The following is a 19,862-nucleotide window of genomic DNA, read 5'->3' on the forward strand; positions in this document are numbered from 1 at the left end:
TGGATCCCTAAACCTATATATCGGTTCCAATAAAGGATCTTTGCAGCGGCGCCACCGTATAATTTCCATTAGGTTCATAATCGTGCAATACAAAAGGGGCATTTTAGGGAATTCCATTCTGGCGCCTTTTCCAATTAAAAAGTAAACGAAACAAGTCTGCGATAAATACACACCCAAAAATCCAAAATGAAAACAAAAAATGTCTTGGACAAAATCCAGGGCTTGAGTCGATGATCTGCTAAATAAAATCAAAGCAAATCGTGTTAAATAAGGAATCGGAGGGCATAAGAAAGCAAATGATGGAGGCAAGTGGGGGACAATAATGCAGGAAAGGGAGCAAGTTGAGGAGAGGTAAGTCAGAAAAAGCAAGTAAGTTTAAATAGCCTGCCTGAAACCCGCTTGCGGGTTTCCCCCTTATGTAAAATGACTAAAAGCTGCGTTTCTGTTCTATTTATATCAAACACATACTCTCAAACCCTCACCTGAAGGGTGAGGATGAGAGGGGAGGTTTGCTGGGCATCCTAGGGCCCTCCGATGGGCATGTGCAACTCAACGCAGCTTGCATGTAAAAAAAATTTTTTTTTTTAAGTAATTTGTTAAATAGCCTGAAACCCGCTTGCGGGTTTCCCTCTTTTTTTTTTTTAAAAAAAATAAATTCTATGCTAAAATGACTTAAAACAAAAATAAAAGACTAAAAGTAAATAAAAACTAGCATGAAAAATAAAAATAACAGTAAATAAAAATACACTAAAAATTTGGTGTCTACAGTAGTTAATGAATAATCTGGAAACAGATTGAATGAAGACTCAGAAGAAACGGAAGCTGGTCTCTTATTATTAAAGAGTGAAGGCTAAAATAGGCATATCAGGTGAAAGTTTGTGGTGGAAATCTGTTTTTCGCATATGCACGCGCCTTTGCAGTTCGTTTAAGACACACGCCGAATATTTGACGATTTCCGTCCACTTTTCAGGTTAATTCAAACCACGGGGTATCGACTGGTATGATATGAAACCACAAGGGGTTTTTATGTACGGAAAAGTGGACGGAAATCGTCAAATATTCGGCGTGTGTCTTAAACGAACTGCAAAGGCGCGTGCATATGCGAAAAACAGATTTCCACCACAAACTTTCACCTGATATGCCTATTTTAGCCTTCACTCTTTAATAATAAGAGACCAGCTTCCGTTTCTTCTGAGTCTTCATTCAATCTGTTTCCAGATTATTCATTAACTACTGTAGACACCAAATTTTTAGTGTATTTTTATTTACTGTTATTTTTATTTTTCATGCTAGTTTTTATTTACTTTTAGTCTTTTATTTTTGTTTTAAGTCATTTTAGCATAGAATTTATTTTTTTAAAAAAAAAAAGAGGGAAACCCGCAAGCGGGTTTCAGGCTATTTAACAAATTACTTAAAAAAAAAAAAATTTTTTTACATGCAAGCTGCGTTGAGTTGCACATGCCCATCGGAGGGCCCTAGGATGCCCAGCAAACCTCCCCTCTCATCCTCACCCTTCAGGTGAGGGTTTGAGAGTATGTGTTTGATATAAATAGAACAGAAACGCAGCTTTTAGTCATTTTACATAAGGGGGAAACCCGCAAGCGGGTTTCAGGCAGGCTATTTAAACTTACTGCTTTTCTTGACTTCCTCTCCTCAACATTGCCCTCCTTTCCTGCATATTGTCCCCCACTGCCTCCATCATTTGCTTTCTTATGCCCTCCGATTCCTTATTTAATACGATTTGCTTTGATTTTATTTAGCAGATCATCGACTCAAGCCCTGGATTTTGTCCAAGACATTTTTTGTTTTCATTTTGGATTTTTGGGTGTGTATTTATCGCAGACTTGTTTCGTTTACTTTTTAATTGGAAAAGCGAGAATGGATTCCTAAAATGCCTTTTTGTATTGGCACGATTATGAACCTAATGGAAATTATACGGTGGCGCCGCTGCAAAGATCCTTGATTGGAACCGATATATAGGTTTAGGGATCCAATTGGCTAGAAATAATATATAGGGACTAAATTGACGGGAAAAAAAAGTTTAGGGACTAAATTGGCGATTTTCCCATTCATAAACTATACCATATAACGTTTTCCATCTTTTCAATTCCTGGTTTTTTTTATCATTTTTTATCAGTTTGTAGGTCCAGTCAAATCTTAACTTGCATGACTCTCTATTTCTTATACCAACTCAGCTGACGCGAGTGCCAAAATGGCCATGGGTACCTATTTCCTTACGTGTCGTTTCTCCATTGGTCTGTCAGAGCTTTACCATCCCACATGTTAGACAAACCGGCCATAGTACTTCTAAAACACTAAACAATTTTGCGTTTTCTTTCCTTGCCTTGTTTGGGTTGGGGCTTTTCGTCGGAAAATTACGTTATTTTGCGTGATCACATTTCTCTATTACCTTTTTTCCTCACCTACATCAAATCAATACAGTAATTTTTCCATGAAAAATCACGGAAAATACAATCCAAACACAACCACGCGGCCTTTATTCAATTAACGACAACTTTTGTGGTCCAAATGCAATTAGCCAATCAAAAAGAATCTACAAATCCAAACGCGTGCGGTGTGCGTTAAATTTTTTTTAAAACAGAATCCAGCGTCGCTTTTGCCATTAGGTGCCCTCTGCAGCTGCAGCTGCTCAAAGTAGTTTTAAGTGCCGATTCTCCTCCTCCTTTCAGTCCTCAGCCCGATTGCCATTCTGGATGCTTCAGTCTCTTCAAGATATCAAATTGTTACTGAATAACTCAAATAATTCGCAGCTTCTCCAAGATGATATCAGTTGATGAAGCTCTTCAGATAGTCCTGAGTCAGTCTCAGAAGCTGCCACCTATAACAGTACCCCTGAAGGATGCTCTTGGCAAAATCTTGGCTGAGGATATTCATGCTCCTGACCCTCTTCCTCCATACCCTGCCTCTGTTAAGGTTTATTGTTTATCTTAACATTGACTAACATAGAAAATGCGAAGTGGGATGTTGTTTAAATTTGTGGCTCTTGGTTGTGCTTTCAGATAACATTTTCTTGGTGGGGTATTGGTTTTTCAATGGAATGTTTTTGGATGTGGATTCTTGTTGAACGAGGAATTTTTTATGGACGATTGAAAGCATTAAAATTTTTATTATTCTTTTACCATGCTTCTTGTTATCATACTGAATTTGCCTAACTGATACATCTGCTGGTCAGTTACGTATTTTATTACTGAGGTCTTTCATCAATTTGGTCTCTTTTCACTCCTGAAACGATTCTGTGTTGGTATGGTGAATGTTAAATAGTTTCAGCCTAGCGTTGAGAGGTCTCAGAAATAAGGGAAGCAGTTTATCTTCTATCGCTTATGGAAAATGCAACATATGGAATATGCAACATTTAAGTGTCTTACTTGTATCTGCTTGTAGAATAAGGACAAATTTTCTTCACAGGAACGAGGATATCAAGTTCTTTGTTCCAGTAAACTTTATCACAATATTTCATAATTTTGCTTGTGGCTTGATCATTCTTAGGAATGGCAAGTATGTTTGTGATCCGAGATGAGGGTTTACTATTGTTTTGAGGACTTCATTAACTGCTTATCAGGGCAAGGAAAAAATCAAATGAATGAGTTTTTAGCTATTTAGAGAAGGCTGTAGCAAAGTACCTTACTATCGTAATGTTGTATGTCAGGATGGATATGCAGTAGTTGCCTCAGATGGTCCTGGTGAATATCCTGTAATCACTCAATCAAGAGCTGGAAATGATGGATTTGGGGTCACTGTGACCTCTGGAACTGTTGCATATGTGACAACAGGAGGCAAGTTCATTAAATTTGTATGTTCCTACTATTTAGCACTGTCTTTCTTCAGCTTGGACATTGTGCAAGTTCTTACCTATAGAGGATAAACAATGGTTCTTAATTGAGTAGTGCAAAAAAACTGCAATGAATAGATTGACCTTTTTTGGGCAAAGAGATGAACTTGATTAGATCACGAACTACCTGGATTGACATTCATGTCCAGAATGTATGTTTCATGTATTGAACTTTGGGATCTCAATTGATGCATTTCTCGTTGTTTCCTCACTGCACCTGTAAAAATAAAATACTTTATGATTTGAACTTGAACCATGTGAAAGATTTGGCTTGTTATCAGCCTTAATTCGTACTGCAGTCAAAAGCATAAACAACTTGACTGTTAGGGAAAGAGTTGGAGCATACAATGGTAAAAGAAAATTTCTTCTGGATGAGCTAACATAAGCTTTTCTATATTGATGAATTTTTTAATAATTAGAGTTTCACATCCAGTTCCCGCTGGGGGGGGGGGGGTGATCCCTACCCTACTACCAGGATTTGTCCTAAAGCATGTTAGATTTAAATCACTGACAAAGGCAGTAAAGTCGATAATTTAGGCATTTTACTGTTTGACCTTGTTGTAAGTTTTCTATGATATTCAAATATTAAGAAGTTAGATAGTTCCTCTGGGATGTTAACTTTTTCCCTCATTAATTCTGCAACAAGTTCTCTATTCTCTCTAGGTCCAATACCTGATGGTGCTGATGCTGTTGTGCAAGTAGAGGATACTGAATTACTAGAAAATGCTGCAGCTGAACCGAAGAGGGTACGAATATTGAAGCAAATTAACCCTGGAGTTGATATTCGTCCAGTGGTATGTACTTGTTCTGAATAGCTGCGTGTGTTTGTTAGTTACTTGGTGATCAATGAATTAAAGAATTCTTTTGTGGAGATATTTTGTGTTACATCGATTCTCAGACATCTTTCCTTGTGATGGCATTTTCTGCCATCTGATAAAACCAGATGGCCTCAGAATGATGACTACTATCGCTGAATGGTAGCTTGTCTCTAGATAGAAATGCATGTTGGATGTTGATTGTGATTACTTTCTGGCCAGTTTTATTTGGAAATCAAGTTTTGAAGTTCATGTAAGATTCCACTTACAGGGATTCGACATTGCAAAAGGTGATTTGGTGCTAAAATCTGGGGAGCATTTAGATGCTGCAGAAATTGGCCTCCTTGCTACTGTGGGTGTAATGATGGTGAAGGTATTTCCTTTTCTTACTTTAAACTTCTGGCTCATTTGTTTCTTTTGGCTTTAACCTACTTTTCTGCATCCGTCTTCCTCCCTGTTATGTGCCTCTGTTTGCTGCAAGGGCTTCTTCTAATTGCATGACTCTGATATTCCTGTTGTGCAGGTATATCCTGCACCAACAATTGCTGTGCTTTCCACTGGTGATGAACTTGTGGAGCCAACTGTTGCATGTTTAACTCGTGGCCAGGTACTTGAAGCTTTTTTGGACAGTTGGATTCCCATTATCTTTTTCTGCTTCTCGTTCTTCTTTACTTGTGGATTGTCAACTTATTCTTCTTGTTTTCTTTGGCATGACTTGGATGGAATTTCAAGTTCTTGCAACATAACTCTTTAATATCATTATAGTAGAGTGATATAGGTGCAATTATGGTTGTAGATAATCTAAGTTTGACCAGAATTAAACCCTGAAATCTATTAGAGACTGTATAATTGCAGATAATCTAAGTTTGACCAGAATCAAACCGTGGAATCTATTAGAGACCAGACAATTTAGGAGTTGATCAAAGCAAACGCAAGGCTGATTGGAATAACTCCTAGCCAAAAGTTGTAGATAGTAGAGTGATATAGGTGCAATTATGGTTGTAGGTAATCTAAGTTTGACCAGAATTGAACCCTGAAATCTATTGGAGACTGTAAAATTGCAGATAATCTAAGTTTGACCAGAATCGAACCGTGAAATCTATTAGAGACCATACAATTTAGGAGTTGATCAAAGCAAACGCAGGGCTGTTTGGAATAACTCCTAGCCAAAAGTTGCATCCAATTATTGAAGTCCTAAAGTTGGAATAGAACCTCAATTGTAAGGTTCTTTAGGTTGTTACTCGCACTTGTGCTCTATCATGGCAGTGGGGGTCTTCTTGCCTTTACACCATCAAGTTTTGTTTTGAGGGAACTGATTGAATCTACAACACTGTTTGGTTTGAGTATTTAACTTGCTTGTCAATTCTAGAAAATCAACTTAAATGCATTGCCCAACCCTCTCTTTCTTTGTCTCTTGTACTCGCGCTTCCTATATGTATATGGTGTCTAAATGTGCATATATTCATGTCATCCATATCAATTTGTCTCTCTAAAGGCAGTTAGGTGGGCATGGAGACTGCGGTCAAATTTTGGATGTAGTTATGAAAATGAAATGGTTAATCCCAATTATGCACTGTAAGATCAATTGCATGTTTGAGCTACTATGTCTTATCTAAAATAGATGTCTCCTAAAGTAAGCATCTTTGTTATTCTGTTAGGTTCTCAGAAGATGCTTATTTTCTTTCTGCAGATTCGGGACTCCAACCGTGCCATGGTTATTGCTGCTGCATCACAGCAACAGTGCAAAGTAATTGACCTTGGTATAGCTTGTGACGATAAAGCAAAAATTGATAGTGCCTTGGAAAGTGCAGTTTCTGCTGGAGCTGACTTAATTATAACTAGTGGAGGTGTTTCCATGGGAGATAGGGACTATGTTAAGCCTTTACTTCAAAAGAGAGGAAAGATATATTTTGATAAGGTAATGATGGAAATCTTCTCATCCTATCCTCATCCTACTTCCGCATAGGGATTCTTTATTCACTCTGCTTTGAAGAGAGTTGCACTAGTGGGTACTAATTTCTCATTCAGGTTCGCATGAAACCAGGAAAACCTCTCACTTTTGCTGAGATGGTTCATGGGCCAACTGATGATATGAGATCCAATAAGGTCCTTGCTTTTGGGTTGCCTGGAAATCCCGTGAGTGCTCTTGTCTGTTTCAACCTTTTTGTGATCCCTGCTATTCGGCGTCTTTCTGGATGGGCAAATCCTCAGCTGCCAAGGTTGCTGAAAGTTGCAATTGACTTTGTTCTATTTCTGTTTTGCTTTTCTGTTCTTTATCTTATACTTAACAATATCTTGATTTTCTATTGTTTCATTTCCTAGTTTTTCTTAAGTGAGGCCGGTATCTGGATTGTAATGTATGAGTTCTTCCAATTTTACCAGAGTACATGCTCGTCTTAAGCAGTCAATAAAGACAGATCCAATACGTCCAGAGTTTCATCGTGCTATTATTAGTTGGGAGTTGGATAATGCAAATGGCTCGCCAGGGTAAGCTGGAAAAGCTCCTGTTAGCCGGAAATTTATGTTGAAAGTGAATAATTCTAATTCATTCAATATGCAAGCATGATCATCTTCCCTGGTCACAACAATGAGCTCTTTTGCATGACTTTCAGGTTTGCTGCTGACAGCACTGGTGCCCAAATGAGTAGTCGACTAATGAGTATGAAGTCAGCAAATGCTTTACTAGAACTACCTGCATCTGGCAAATTGATGCCTGTCGGCACTTTTGTGTCAGCAATTGTAATTTCTGACATACTGGGTGTTTCCGGCAGTCAGAGCTCTCAATCCATGGAGATTAAAGGTGCTACAAAAGGAAGTAAATCAGAAAAAGTAGCTGTTGGTGAATCATCTGAAGATCCTGAGATTAGAGTGGCTATCCTCACTGTCAGTGACACTGTTGCATCAGGGAAGGGTCCTGATAGGAGGTACTCGTACTGGTGCTTCACAATTTTGCATAAGTACTGCATCTTTGGGTATATAGAAAAAATTTTCCCTGAAAGGGGGGACGGTGGGTAATGTGTAATAAGCATAATAAAAAAAAAGAAAAGATATAGACACACATTCTTCAGGGAGGGAGAGGGAGAGGGAGAGCGAGAGAGATAGAGAGGAATAAACGATTCTAGAATTGTGTTTTTTTTTTCTCTTTCTTTTTTAAGTGACTCTGTTGTAGTTTTTTTTTTTTTTTGGTTATGATTACTTTGATATCCTCTTTTGATTTTTAGTGTGGTTGCTGAAGTATCCATCTTCAACTTTTTATTTCCCTTTATCATTAAGACAGTCCATGTTCAACTTAAGTATAGTAGGGGATGCTCTTTCCCAGTCACAGTTTTAGAATGTAGGTCATGGATGTAAACTGGGTAGTTTTTTTATTCCTAGTTACTTCATCGCATATGCAAGATGCTGATATCTAATAGTGCTTTATGGACTTGTCATAATAAGAAAATATATTGTAGGGAATCTTTATGCATGAAGGTAATGACTCTTCTTTAAGTATAACAGATTCTTATGCATTCAAACTCTTTCTCTACCCTTGTTTACCATCAAATAATATTTCAATGCTGCAACATATTTACTTCCAAGTTGTGTTTGGGGGGGCCTGGGGACAATCCAACTCACGTTGAATAGGAGCTCAATCTGATAATTTGTGGACTTTGAGTTAAGGCATTCCAACTTGAAATGTATGGAGAGCACACATTATTCTTTCTCAAACTACTTATGGAAATAGGATTCATGTATTGCCGTGTCATTTTCTGTATGCAGCCTTCGTGATCAGTATCTTTTTGCTTTATGACTTTCTATTCATTGAGCTAATATTCTCACTTATGTGCACTAACTTCAGAAATTTTTTCATTTTGCTAACCTGAAGGATCAAGATACACATTGACCTCAATTTTTTTCTTGAAACAGTCAAATGACCTCCAAAAGTAAAACATTGACTATGAAAATAAGCATCATGATACACCTTTTTGGATCATCATTCCTGAAAGGTCACTTTGATGATGCTAGAGAAAAAGAGCAAAGTTGATATTACTCCAATTCAAAGTGAAAGATGGACGTACTATGTTCTTTGCTACAAGTATAGCAAGTTGCATTTTGGATCCAGAGAAAAACCGGTTGCTTCATGGCAGAAAAATTCCAATTCAGACTTACTTTGGTGGGGCTGATGCCATCAATCAAGGGGACTTGTGGAATAGATGTATCTCAATAACCATATGTGCAATAGCTGCACATTTTCTCTTAATGACCACTGTTATATTTGCAGTGGAATAACAGACTAAACAAAAAGGCCCTGGATCTGAAATTGTAAGAAACACTAAAAATTTGTTATTCAGTGTTTGACATTGATGAAGAAAAAAATCAGTGTGATGTGGTGTGGATGCTATTTTCTTGGTTGAAACATGTCCTCCCTGGACTTGAGTTGCATATGCTTTTGCTCTCTGTGTCTTGGTCTCTATCTCTATCTCTGTCTGTCTGTCTGTCTATTTGTCTATCTCTCACACACTCTCTCTCTGTCCTTAATTCTTTCTTGATCTTCAGGAATTGTTTGACTTGCATTCTAGCTACATTGTCCTCATGTTTATTCTCATGTTGATTCTATCTGTTGGCTGCCTTAAGAAATCTTATTTCGGCATGACAAATCTTTACTTATTCTCATCTCCTGTGTCTCATAACCAAGTCTATGAAGAGTAAGGAATTTATTTTGAAATTCAATTTTTTCAATGTAAGTGAAATGTGAATTGCTTCCGTTTATTTTTTTGTTTTGGAAAAACTGTATGTTGGATTTTGGTAGGGATCTTTACTAAGGATCCTTTCTTATTTAGTGTGGTTGACACAAGTATCATGAGACAAATGGTAATGTATTATTTTGCTAAAAGTACTGCATTTGCTAAGCAGGAGCATAGCCTGATCAGGTTGGGAGCTGCTGTTCACCTACTTTTTATTTTGGACCATGCACTTTCTGTTAATACTTCCTTGCAAATTCAGTAGTCAAATTGTTAGATAATTATGTGATGAATTCACCTTACATTTACATAAGTCCATTCCCCTTTCCTTTTTTCTTTGTCTTTAACCATGCAACTCTTGGATTGCTCATTGAAATGTTTGCTGCTTCTCATTTTGTTTCTTCTGCTATTCAATAGTTTACAAAAATTTAACCTAATTCTGCAGTGGTCCACGGGCAATCTCGGTTGTAAATTCGGCATCAGAAAAATTAGGAGGAGCCAGAGTAGCTGCAACTGCTGTTGTTTCAGATGATGTGTTGCAGATCAAGGATACTTTGCTGTCTTGGAGTGATGTTGAGAAGATGGATCTCATTCTGACTCTTGGTAAGTGGATGAATAAACAGTTCGTAGTAGAGATTGTCAATTTTGTGATCCTTTATGTTGTCATTATATGCATATGAATCTAATTTACTTTACTCAACTAGTTATTGTGATACGGATATATAGGCCATATTCTTCCACATTTTTTCGCCTAAGTAAGTTGTCAGTCACGTAACCTTTAGATGTCACTTGTTAAGTAACAAAATTACTAGCATTTTTGTACACTTATCAAGTTTTTAGAGTAATGATTGTTGTTTTGTACTTTAGATTTGTTCATCAACAGGGTGATCCTGCATGTTTTTCGCTCCTTTTAAATTTGCATATTTGAATTTCACTCAAACCTTGCTCAAGTCAAAGTAAGGCATTTGATTTGATATGTGAAGTATGTTTGTTTTGTTTCCTCTCTCTCTCTCTTCTCCTCCCCCTCCCCCCGCGCAATCTCTCCCTTTAATTTCCTGCAATGCCACATCTACAATTAGGTGGTACTGGTTTCACTCCAAGAGATGTCACTCCTGAAGCCACAAAAGTTGTGATTGAGAAAGAGACACCTGGTCTTCTGTATGTCATGATGCAAGAGAGTCTGAAGGTACAAATTGCTTTGTATTTTAATCTTCTGGACTTGTTAATTTTCTGAGCATCTAGTGTGTTGAATAGTTGTTAATTTTCTGAGCATCTAGTGTGTTGAATAGTTGAAGAGGTAAATCATCTAACGTGGTCAATGTCAGAATTGGATTAATTCTAATTTTTGTGCTTGCCATGAAATACCACCATGCAGCCTCAGCTAGCCATGTCAATTTTCTATGTACTGAGTTATCTGTAGAAAATTTGTTTTGACTAATTATGTCTTAGAAAATGGAAATTGGATGCATCTTGTTAGAGTGGATTGTATATTTATCTTTCTTCTCGTGCTTGGAGAAGTCTTTTCTTACTAGATCTGCTTTTGTTAATTGGTCATTATATTTTGAGAATGAGTGATATGATGCTGCTGAAAGGTTACTGATTTCATTATTGTGCAATCTAATTGTAAGCAGGTGACACCATTTGCAATGCTTTCACGCTCTGCAGCCGGGATTAGAGGAACAACTTTGGTAAGCTAGAATCTGTGTATGTTTGAACTGTGAGATTAGTAAGCAGATTACTGTCTCCTTGTTTGTGAGCATTAGGTAAACAACAGAAACATAAATATGTCGCCTTCTATGATAGGATCCACGAAATAAACCCTCCCTCCCTCTCTGTCTATCTCGAGCAGGATATCAAGCTCCATTAACTTTGTACTGATGAGAAAACTGAGAACCTCACTTCTTGGAGGAGCTATATGGCCACAAGGAAATCCACTACTGCATTAATGACAATTTAAGTTAATGATAGAAGTTTAAGTATGTGGAGCAAATGAGCATACCGGGATTGGATTTTTTTGAAGAGGAATTTTTTGGAGATGGCCTGTGGAGATCCTCCCAGGAGTAGAGTTTTTTCTAGCTTATGGGAAAGGTTTCATGGGCAATAGAATGTCTATATCTTTTATATCTTGATTAAAGAAGCGGATACACTTATTTGTTATTTAATCAAGCAAAAGATATCTATTTGGCTGTTTCATATATCTAGACTGCAGCAAACTTTCCCAACTCATATGGAAATAGAGAATTTTTTAGACTCAAATTAAGATACTACTGATCGACTATGAAGTGAACAGTTGGTCTTTGGCTTGTACTTGGAGGATTTTTTTGGAGATTAACCTAGTCTCATCTCATTCTACCATGTGTTGTTGTAGATCATTAACATGCCCGGTAACCCAAACGCGGTGGCTGAGTGCATGGAGGCTTTGTTGCCTGTCCTAAAGCATGCATTGAAGCAGGTAAGGGGGGATAAGAGAGAGAAGCATCCTCTCCACGTTCCCCATGCAGAAGCTGCTCCATCAGATACATGGGAACGTAGTTTTAAGTCAGCTTCCAACAATGTTCAGCATTCTGGCTGTTCTTGTTCTCATTAGTCATAATACCATGGCAGCCCAAGTTACACTTGTTTAAAATGCACTGTTGAAAACTTTGGATAGGAAATTATCTGGGACGAGTTTTTTTTTTTTTTAAATACTATAGCACATTTTTGTGATATGATGTATACGAGATAAAAAATAGGTGAAAAATGTGTTGATGATACAAACAAGTCAATGTGTATAAATGAGGTATAAATAATGTGCAGTCCAAACAAATCCATTGTCAATATATGTAAAATCAGTTGATTTTACGGAATATCTGTCTTACTGAATGAATTGGACACAATTTTTTTTTTTTTTAATTATTTCTACCTGTGATGTGACAGAGGTAATTCTCAACAATTGTCAAGTCCAATTGCACCGGACTATTCATTATTGGGCTTCATGCCATTTGAAAATTGTTTGGTAAATCTAAAATTTAGAGATTTGTGAGATCGAATTCAGAGAATGAACCGTCAAAGCATATAATAATTTGACAGTTTTTTTTTGTTTTGCCATTTTTCAACCAATATAATTATTATTCAATTTTTAAAATCATTCTTAAATTTAAGACATTAACTAATGAAATAATTTTTCTCACACAGTTATTGTTTACATTAGTAGGTTTATATGCGTGTTTACATGTGTAAAATGTAAAATTAAAACTGAAATTGAAATGCGATGATGTTCATCTAAATCTACTAATGTATAAACTATGAAAACATTAATTGCTAACTAATTATGGTTTACCCTTTTTTAACACACATTAGACATAAAACCCATAAATTTATTTTCAAAATGTATACTTATTTTTTTTTTTGGCTTGGTCAAAAGTAGAAAGCTTAATTTTCGTGAACTAGGTTTTGTACATGATTTACTTAGGCCTTGCTCTCTGTTATTTTAGATTTTACAAAATCTGATTATAGAGACTGATTAGAATCAGCAAAAGCTACTCTTTGGGTAATTATAGATTTTAACATTTTTTGTTATTAAAAAGACCTGTAATTATTAATTAGAATACAAAAATAACCAAAAACTGATTAGCTAAAATCAGAATTTATAATCAGTTAAAATAATTAATCGAAAACAAGCCCTTAATTTATCCATGAATTAATAATCAATTAAAATAATCAATCAAGAATAAGCCCTTAATTTGTCAACAGCTAAAATTTATACTTTTTTTTATATAAACCACAAATATTAACATACGTTTTATGATTTGTAATTAATCCTATTCGAATCTAGTTGGACTCTATTCAAATTAAGTCGACCCCTTGCAGCGAAACTCTTCTAATATGTCCTCTTCGATTTTGAATATATTGCCTTTCACTTACACCGTCTAAGCCTTTTCACTTATTCTAATATCCGTTGATGCTAAACTTATGAATTGTATTTTTTTGGACTTTTTGTAAAAAATTTATTAAAGTGATTTGATATACATGAAATAAAAAGATAATTAAAAAATACTCAACGAAAATTAAACAATTTTTGTTTGGAAATCTGCAATCCAAACATTATACTCTCCTTGCACGGACGGTAGGCATTGGCACTCGTGCAGTCGCTAATACTCTGTAGTCTGGCTTTTTCACTCTCTGCATTGATGCCTCGTACCCGTCATAAACTACTGAAACAAGCTTAAAGACCAAAACCCACAGTTCCAGCGGCGGCATCTGCCCACCCCTCTCCCTCCTTTCCTGGGGCAACTGGGTTTGAAGCCACAAATCCCTAATCCCAATCGAGAAGAGGTAGGCAGAAAGCCAGCGAAACCTCTGACGGGCAGCTTTCTTGTCTTCAGTCTTGCCATTTTTGAACAGGGTTAAGCATCAACAGCAATTGTATCTATTCGCCTGCTTCTTTTGTTTGTTTGTTTCTTTTCTTTTTTTTTTTCCAATTTTCCATCTGAATCTAATTCGAGGAAGTTGTTCTTTCTGGAGGTAATTATATAGGATTCTTGGTAGCAAATGTTTTTTTTTTGGGACTTGTATTGAGTTTTTACCCAGTTGTTCACGAGTATCAAGGTGAAAATTGAAGTGGGATTTATGTCTTTAGTCTAATAGGCTTGTTTGTCTTCTTGTTTTACTTGATTCAGAGGACATCTATTTGACAGAAGGGATGTAGAATCCCCCATTTATTGATCCAAAAACTTTGATAGCCTAAAGGAGTGCTATTAATCTTGAGAAGTATGCAGCTTTGACATATTTCTGTTGTGCTTTCATCTTATCTGTAGATAATTTTTGAGGTCCTGCCCTCATACATGAAGCAAAGAAAAAATCTGAGGGATTCTGTACAGAAAATGAAATGGTAAATGCACATTTTTGGTGCTTGACAGTGACCTTATATGACTGTAAAAAACATATTTTTGCACGTATAAGTAGCCCTGCTTTAGTCAGAATTCTGTCTGTTTTGTATGTTGTTTTGTATTTGTAAAAGACTGTAGTGTATTATGAATAGGAAGTTTACCTAATCTTGGTATATTGACTTTTCCGCGGACACGCATATGGTGCTTAAGTTTAAGGAATTCTTATCCTTTGTCTGTATTAGGTCTTTGTGGAATGCATTCTTTTGCCAGGATTATTAGCTGGAGTTACAAGTTGTTCTAGGTTCTTGTAGAACAATTATTTGGTCCAATCATGGCTGCATCTGCGAAAACTTTAAGCCTTGAAAAGCCTAATCCTCCTGCTGAAGACTGGAAGATAGTCTTACCTCGTCGAGGAAAACAGAAGAGGCAGTTTCGCAAAACCATTGAATCTGAACTACAGAAACCGGGGCAATCCTGGTCTCCTATAGATGATCAAAGTGATCCCGAAAATGAATCAAAATTAATGCAGAAGATGCTGAGTTATGTCCAAAAACTTGAGAGTTCCCAGTTCTATCAAGCCTTCATAGATCAAATCCAAAGTCATGAAATGTCTGATCATTTGCACAGGGTTTCGGGGTCAGAAGAGAAATTGCAGATGGTAATATATGGTATTGGCAGCATTGAGTCATATGAACCACCTCGATTACAACTTAGCCTGGCAATATTGATGAAAAGGAAATTCACGTGGATAGGGGATGTAGAGGTGTTTGATCCAGTTCTTTCTTTAACAGAATCAAAGGTTTTGTCAGCTTTAGGATGTTCTGTGCTATCTTTTAATGAACAGGGAAGGCGACAAGCCTTAAAACCAACACTATTCTTCATGCCACACTGTGAGGCAGGATTGTATGACAATCTCCTCCAGGCGAATTGGGAAGTCAATATGTTGAACCAGATTGTATTGTTTGGAAATAGCTTTGAGGCATATGAACAATTCTTGTCAGTCTGCAAGGATCCAATTCGTGAGGAAAGACAAAGGCATATCATGGCCATCAGGAGGTTCACTAAAGAGTTTGCAATTAATGCAACATCAGATGATTATTTTCAGACTTTCCATAGTTCTAGTTGGCATTTTTTCCGCATCAGTCATGATGAAGACTTGCAAAATTGTTAAACTGTAACAACTTCACGGTGATTACTATGGACTTGCTTGATTGTCTTGACCAGTTAGCCATTGTTACACATCGTGGATAGTATTGGTCCTCAGCAATATATTGCTTTTTGGCCGTGCTACTTCTTACTCATCTTTTTAATTTGTATACTAACATCAATTGTTCATATTTCGGGATTGATTTCATATTTAGTGACCAATTGACAAGATTTTGGAAACTTTTGTTGTAAAAAACATTCGAAGTTCAGTTTGGAGTAAAGGGTCATATTATTCTTATGGAACAATGACTAGTTGAGATCAGCATCAGAGATACTGATAATCTTATAGTGTATTTAATTTCTCTAATTTGTGTGGTGTGCATTGATAGAAAGAAATGCACTGGTTTAGAAACGGAAATATACTGCTTGGAAGTCTCTGGAAAATTGAAGTTATCGAATCTGTCAAGAATTATGATGTATCACAGATAATTATCCCACTTGATATGGCCAAATCTCGACTGAATGATGGTAACTTTCTGGCCAGTCCTGACGTTGACTGCTCTTGGGATTTGTTCTACAGGGGAAGCATCTAATGAATTATCATATTGAATCAAGATAGTAGAATCATCATCTTAGGTGCCAAACTGCCGCTGCTTCAGACTTACAGGTTGAACCGTTGAAGCACTGGCATCTTTAGAAGCTTTGGGAATTGATCCTCGGCTAGAACTGATTGTTCAACTCGCAATGATTAAAGTAGTTATGATGTCATAGCCTGGTAGAAATAGAAATGCAGACATTTGTTGGATAGAAAGAGCTTGGATCCACTTTTATTTGCAGTCCATAGCTGATTTCATTCCACAGTTGATAGAAAGAGCAGGGTTAATATATTATTATTTACAGATTTTAAAAGGGGTTCATGACCCTCTAATGCAGTTCACAGATGGAATATTCTTTTCCAAACACAGAATAGCAAAAACAGAAATTATTTTTGCAATGCGATTTCCTATCATTACTCTCTCTTACAAAATCCAAAACCATTTAGCAAACGTATGTTACAATGTCGATTAATGAAAAAGCAAACAAATGGCATGAGAACATCAGTAGCTAAACTAGTGATATCTCATCACTGTGGACCTGGCCTCTCACAAATATCCAAGTTCAATGGCAGCCGAAGGAAGATGAACATGGTAGAATAAGATAGAGATCCATATTTTGAGCTCTAGTCCACTGGCACAACCAGCCAGTTGGGCACATTATCAACTTTTTTGGGGCTCTACCATCATTGGTCCGCTGAAAGGTTTAACATCATACAAATTGTAACAGGATCCACAGGTTGGGCACACTCCATCTTCAAAGGTGGTCCAGCCACAGGTTGAGCAGACTTCTTCATCTTCAAGGTTAGTCCCTGAAAAGCAGCAAAACACGTCAGCCTCTCCTGAACTTTCTAAACTTCAATTAGTCGTGACAGAATTGATGAGATATGTAGTCACACCTAAGCAGAGCCACAATCCCCCACCCACAGAGAGAGAGAGATAGAGAGAGAGCTGTAAAAACACATGTACTGAATCTAGAAACCAGGTACATGGCAGCAACTGCAATTGTTTGCATGACTTTAACCAGGTTAGATTAGAAATCATTTAAATGTTCTACTATACAGCTAATATTCTCTACTCAACATCATTCAAATGTTATAAAATAGAGCAACTGTCCTCCAAAATATTCATGACTTCTTGTTAAATTCTGTGTTTCACCAGTAACTCAAAAATTTCCATTCAGAAATGTTTCCAAGAATTAACACCTGAAAGATATGCCTGTCGGTACAAGTCATCCAAGTCACCAACCTCCCTGAATAAAGAGAGATTATCTATAAATACAATAAGCTCAACACAAAAATGCAGGAACAACAAAGAGAGAAAAAGGTTCTTGGAGAGTTTTTGGGGGAGAGGGGGTTTGGACTTTCTCTTGAGAGAGAGAGCACATTCAGCCAAAATTTTCAGAGCTATGCATTACCAGATCAATGTACTTTATTAGTAAAATTTACAAAATTTGTTTAAACACAGATAAGGGCCCTCTAATATGTCTATGTGCAGCATAAGAGAATCACACTTGTCTGTCTAGTGCGGCAATTTTCAGAGCAAAGCATTACCAGATTAGTGTAGTTTACTGGAAGTAATAACCAAATCATTGTAAAGCAGGAAAGATACACTAGAATTTACACCATAAGACAAGTCAAAGTAGGGAACAACGATAAAGATTTCTTACCAATATTTAATTTGACCATCCCATCCACATGTAGCTACTTTACTCTGCTCCAATGGATGCCATTCGCAGCCAATACATACCCCTTCATGACATTTAAGGGTCTTAAAAACCCTGCAACTCTTCCAATCCCAAAACCAACATCTGCCCTCACCATCTCCTGACATGACAAAACGTCCGTCTGGTGAGAAGTTAACCTGACAAGCATATCCAGCTACAATATGCCCTGCAAATCTCTTCTTCTTATTAAGCTGAAACCTCTCCCTTGTACTGTAAATAAGAATCTGATTATCCAAACTCTGTGCAGCAAGCCAATTAGAATTTGGGTGCAAGGCAATGGATGGCATTGAATGCATATGCGGTTCGCTTATATACTTTATAACAACTGGAATCCCAAACTCCCAAACACGCAGTGACTTATCATCACTCGAAGTAACAAACCTCCTATTATTATCCACAAACGTGATTGTGTTCACTGCCCCTAAATGCTGATCATATTCCTGAGTAATCTGCCCAGTATTCATATCCCACTGCACAATTTTCTTATCACTCATCCCAGCCAAAAGCACATTCTGCTTATCCTCATCTGGATTGAGCCTCACCACATATGGTATCTTCCCTGTGGAAAAGGTTGATATCACCTGCCCAGTTTCCGTATCCCAGTACTTTATATTCTTATCATAGCTGGCAGTCAAAAACTTGCTTCCATCATTACTAAACCATATATCCCTGACAGCCTTTGAGTGCCCCATGTAAGTCCTCATGCATTTCCCTGAATTATACACATCCCATATCTTCACCTTTGTATCCATCCCAGCAGACAGCAACAAATGCCCATGTTTTGGGAAAAACCTAATAGCAGAAACCCCTTTAGTATGCCCACTCCAAGTATGCACCAATCTTTTCGGTGTATAACAATGATCATTACTAGCTTTCGCATCCTTAGGAGGTGCAATCCACGACCTTCCTTGATAATCCCTCTCCTCCTTTCCATGAAAAGTACTCTTATCAGCCATACCCGCATTACTTTTCCCACCCTCGTTCTCTCCTTCACCCTTCTTCTTTGCGTACTCCTCAGCATACTTTTTCTGCTCCTCAGTCAACTCGCCACCAACTCCCTCCCTCTTTCCAGCCCAAGGACTCTTACTATTCTTCCTAATCCAAGCCTCAGTTGCCGGATTATCAACCTCGGACACATCCATATCTCCGGCTTCCTCCCCATCAACTTCACCCAATTTCTCCAACTTCTCTTTCTTTTTATCAATCCTCCTCCTCTTCTGCTCATTCTGAGGAATATTATACACAGAAACCGCGCCACTTTCCTGCAGCTTATCCAAATCACCGACGAAATTATTCCCAGAGGGATCAGCCGCATACCCATATTTATAAAAAGTATTGTACTGTTCATCAAACACAAAGGGTTCAATCGAAGCATCTTCAACAAACCCGAGTTTATGATTCCTAAGCCCTTGAGCAATTCCGTCTTTCGCATACGGATGGGCCGGACCGTAAATCGGTGCCCATAGTTGATCATACGTAGGGTTGAACGAAACCATGTGCTGAGTAGGATCCAGAGGCTTGGATTGAGCTTTATTACCTGTTACGGTTAGGGCCAGCATTGTATCATCGACCTTTGGGGCGGAAGACTTCGACGGCAGTGAAAGTCGCATCGGCGAGGAGTCCGGGGAGGAAGTGATGGTATCATCAGCGTCGGTGGCGGTCGGAGGGTTTTGCGGAGGTGGAGAATTGGCGTCGTCGATGTCGAACTCGCCTCCCTCGGCGTATGCTTGAAGAAGATCCATTGCTGATGGGAAATTGGACAATTAGGGCTTAGGATTTTGATATTTTGAGTTATGAGGCTTGTAAGGATTTGGGGTTGGTTTTATAAGAGGGTCGGGTTTTATTCGTTAAGGATTCGGATGGCTACGTATTAGTATACTAGTTCCGTGATACGGATCAATTTATCCGTTAATAATCGGACAGAGTCCGTGATGGATATCCAAAAATTGTCATTTCGAAAGGAGAAATTGGTTAAAGTTTTACCAATCAACTTGAACTAGGCTTGAAAACCATAAAATCTAAAAATTATTCGTTTTGGATATCCAAGTTTTTATAAATTTCTAAATATCTATATTCTATATCTATATGTATTGCAGAAGGGTTTTTAGCAGAGACCCTCTCAATGACTTCCAAACTTTTCATT

The 19,862-nt window shown here is 37.5% G+C and overlaps 3 protein-coding genes across 7 annotated transcripts; 2 read left to right on the forward strand and 1 right to left on the reverse strand.

Annotated features, from left to right (window-relative positions):
* Positions 1 to 2,633: 2,633 nt before the first annotated feature.
* Positions 2,634 to 12,232, forward strand: LOC113763860 (molybdopterin biosynthesis protein CNX1). Its single transcript, XM_027307839.1, has 13 exons — positions 2,634 to 2,934; positions 3,668 to 3,794; positions 4,514 to 4,644; positions 4,937 to 5,038; positions 5,189 to 5,272; positions 6,356 to 6,583; positions 6,694 to 6,884; positions 7,048 to 7,152; positions 7,278 to 7,589; positions 9,832 to 9,989; positions 10,466 to 10,572; positions 11,018 to 11,074; positions 11,755 to 12,232. The coding sequence occupies exons 1-13, from the start codon at positions 2,782 to 2,784 to the stop codon at positions 11,971 to 11,973; spliced, it is 1,974 nt and encodes a 657-aa protein (XP_027163640.1). The 5' UTR covers positions 2,634 to 2,781; the 3' UTR covers positions 11,974 to 12,232.
* Positions 12,233 to 13,525: 1,293 nt separating this feature from the next.
* Positions 13,526 to 15,765, forward strand: LOC113770630 (protein SENSITIVITY TO RED LIGHT REDUCED 1). 4 transcript variants are annotated; one of them, XM_027315190.1, is made up of 2 exons: positions 13,526 to 14,256; positions 14,497 to 15,765. In XM_027315190.1, exon 2 carries the CDS (start codon positions 14,586 to 14,588, stop codon positions 15,423 to 15,425), a length of 840 nt encoding a protein of 279 aa, XP_027170991.1. In that variant the 5' UTR covers positions 13,526 to 14,256; positions 14,497 to 14,585; the 3' UTR covers positions 15,426 to 15,765. The 4 variants fall into 4 exon arrangements, with proteins under 4 accessions (XP_027170991.1, XP_027171152.1, XP_027171072.1 ...); XM_027315351.1 differs by having other exon boundaries at positions 13,526 to 13,889; XM_027315271.1 differs by having other exon boundaries at positions 13,526 to 13,770.
* Positions 15,766 to 16,261: 496 nt separating this feature from the next.
* Positions 16,262 to 19,508, reverse strand: LOC113770488 (pre-mRNA-processing factor 17). Of its 2 annotated transcripts, XM_027314992.1 has the most exons (3): positions 17,663 to 19,508; positions 17,199 to 17,245; positions 16,262 to 16,805 (listed from the first exon to the last, which is right to left on the reverse strand). In XM_027314992.1, exons 1-3 carry the CDS (start codon positions 19,459 to 19,461, stop codon positions 16,657 to 16,659), a joined length of 1,995 nt encoding a protein of 664 aa, XP_027170793.1. In that variant the 5' UTR covers positions 19,462 to 19,508; the 3' UTR covers positions 16,262 to 16,656. The 2 variants fall into 2 exon arrangements, with proteins under 2 accessions (XP_027170793.1, XP_027170875.1); XM_027315074.1 differs by lacking the exon at positions 17,199 to 17,245 and having other exon boundaries at positions 16,713 to 16,805.
* Between the last annotated feature and the right edge of the window lie 354 nt (positions 19,509 to 19,862).

Source organism: Coffea eugenioides, chromosome 1 (genome assembly GCF_003713205.1).
Source record: "Coffea eugenioides isolate CCC68of chromosome 1, Ceug_1.0, whole genome shotgun sequence".
Classification (NCBI taxonomy): domain Eukaryota; kingdom Viridiplantae; phylum Streptophyta; class Magnoliopsida; order Gentianales; family Rubiaceae; genus Coffea; species Coffea eugenioides.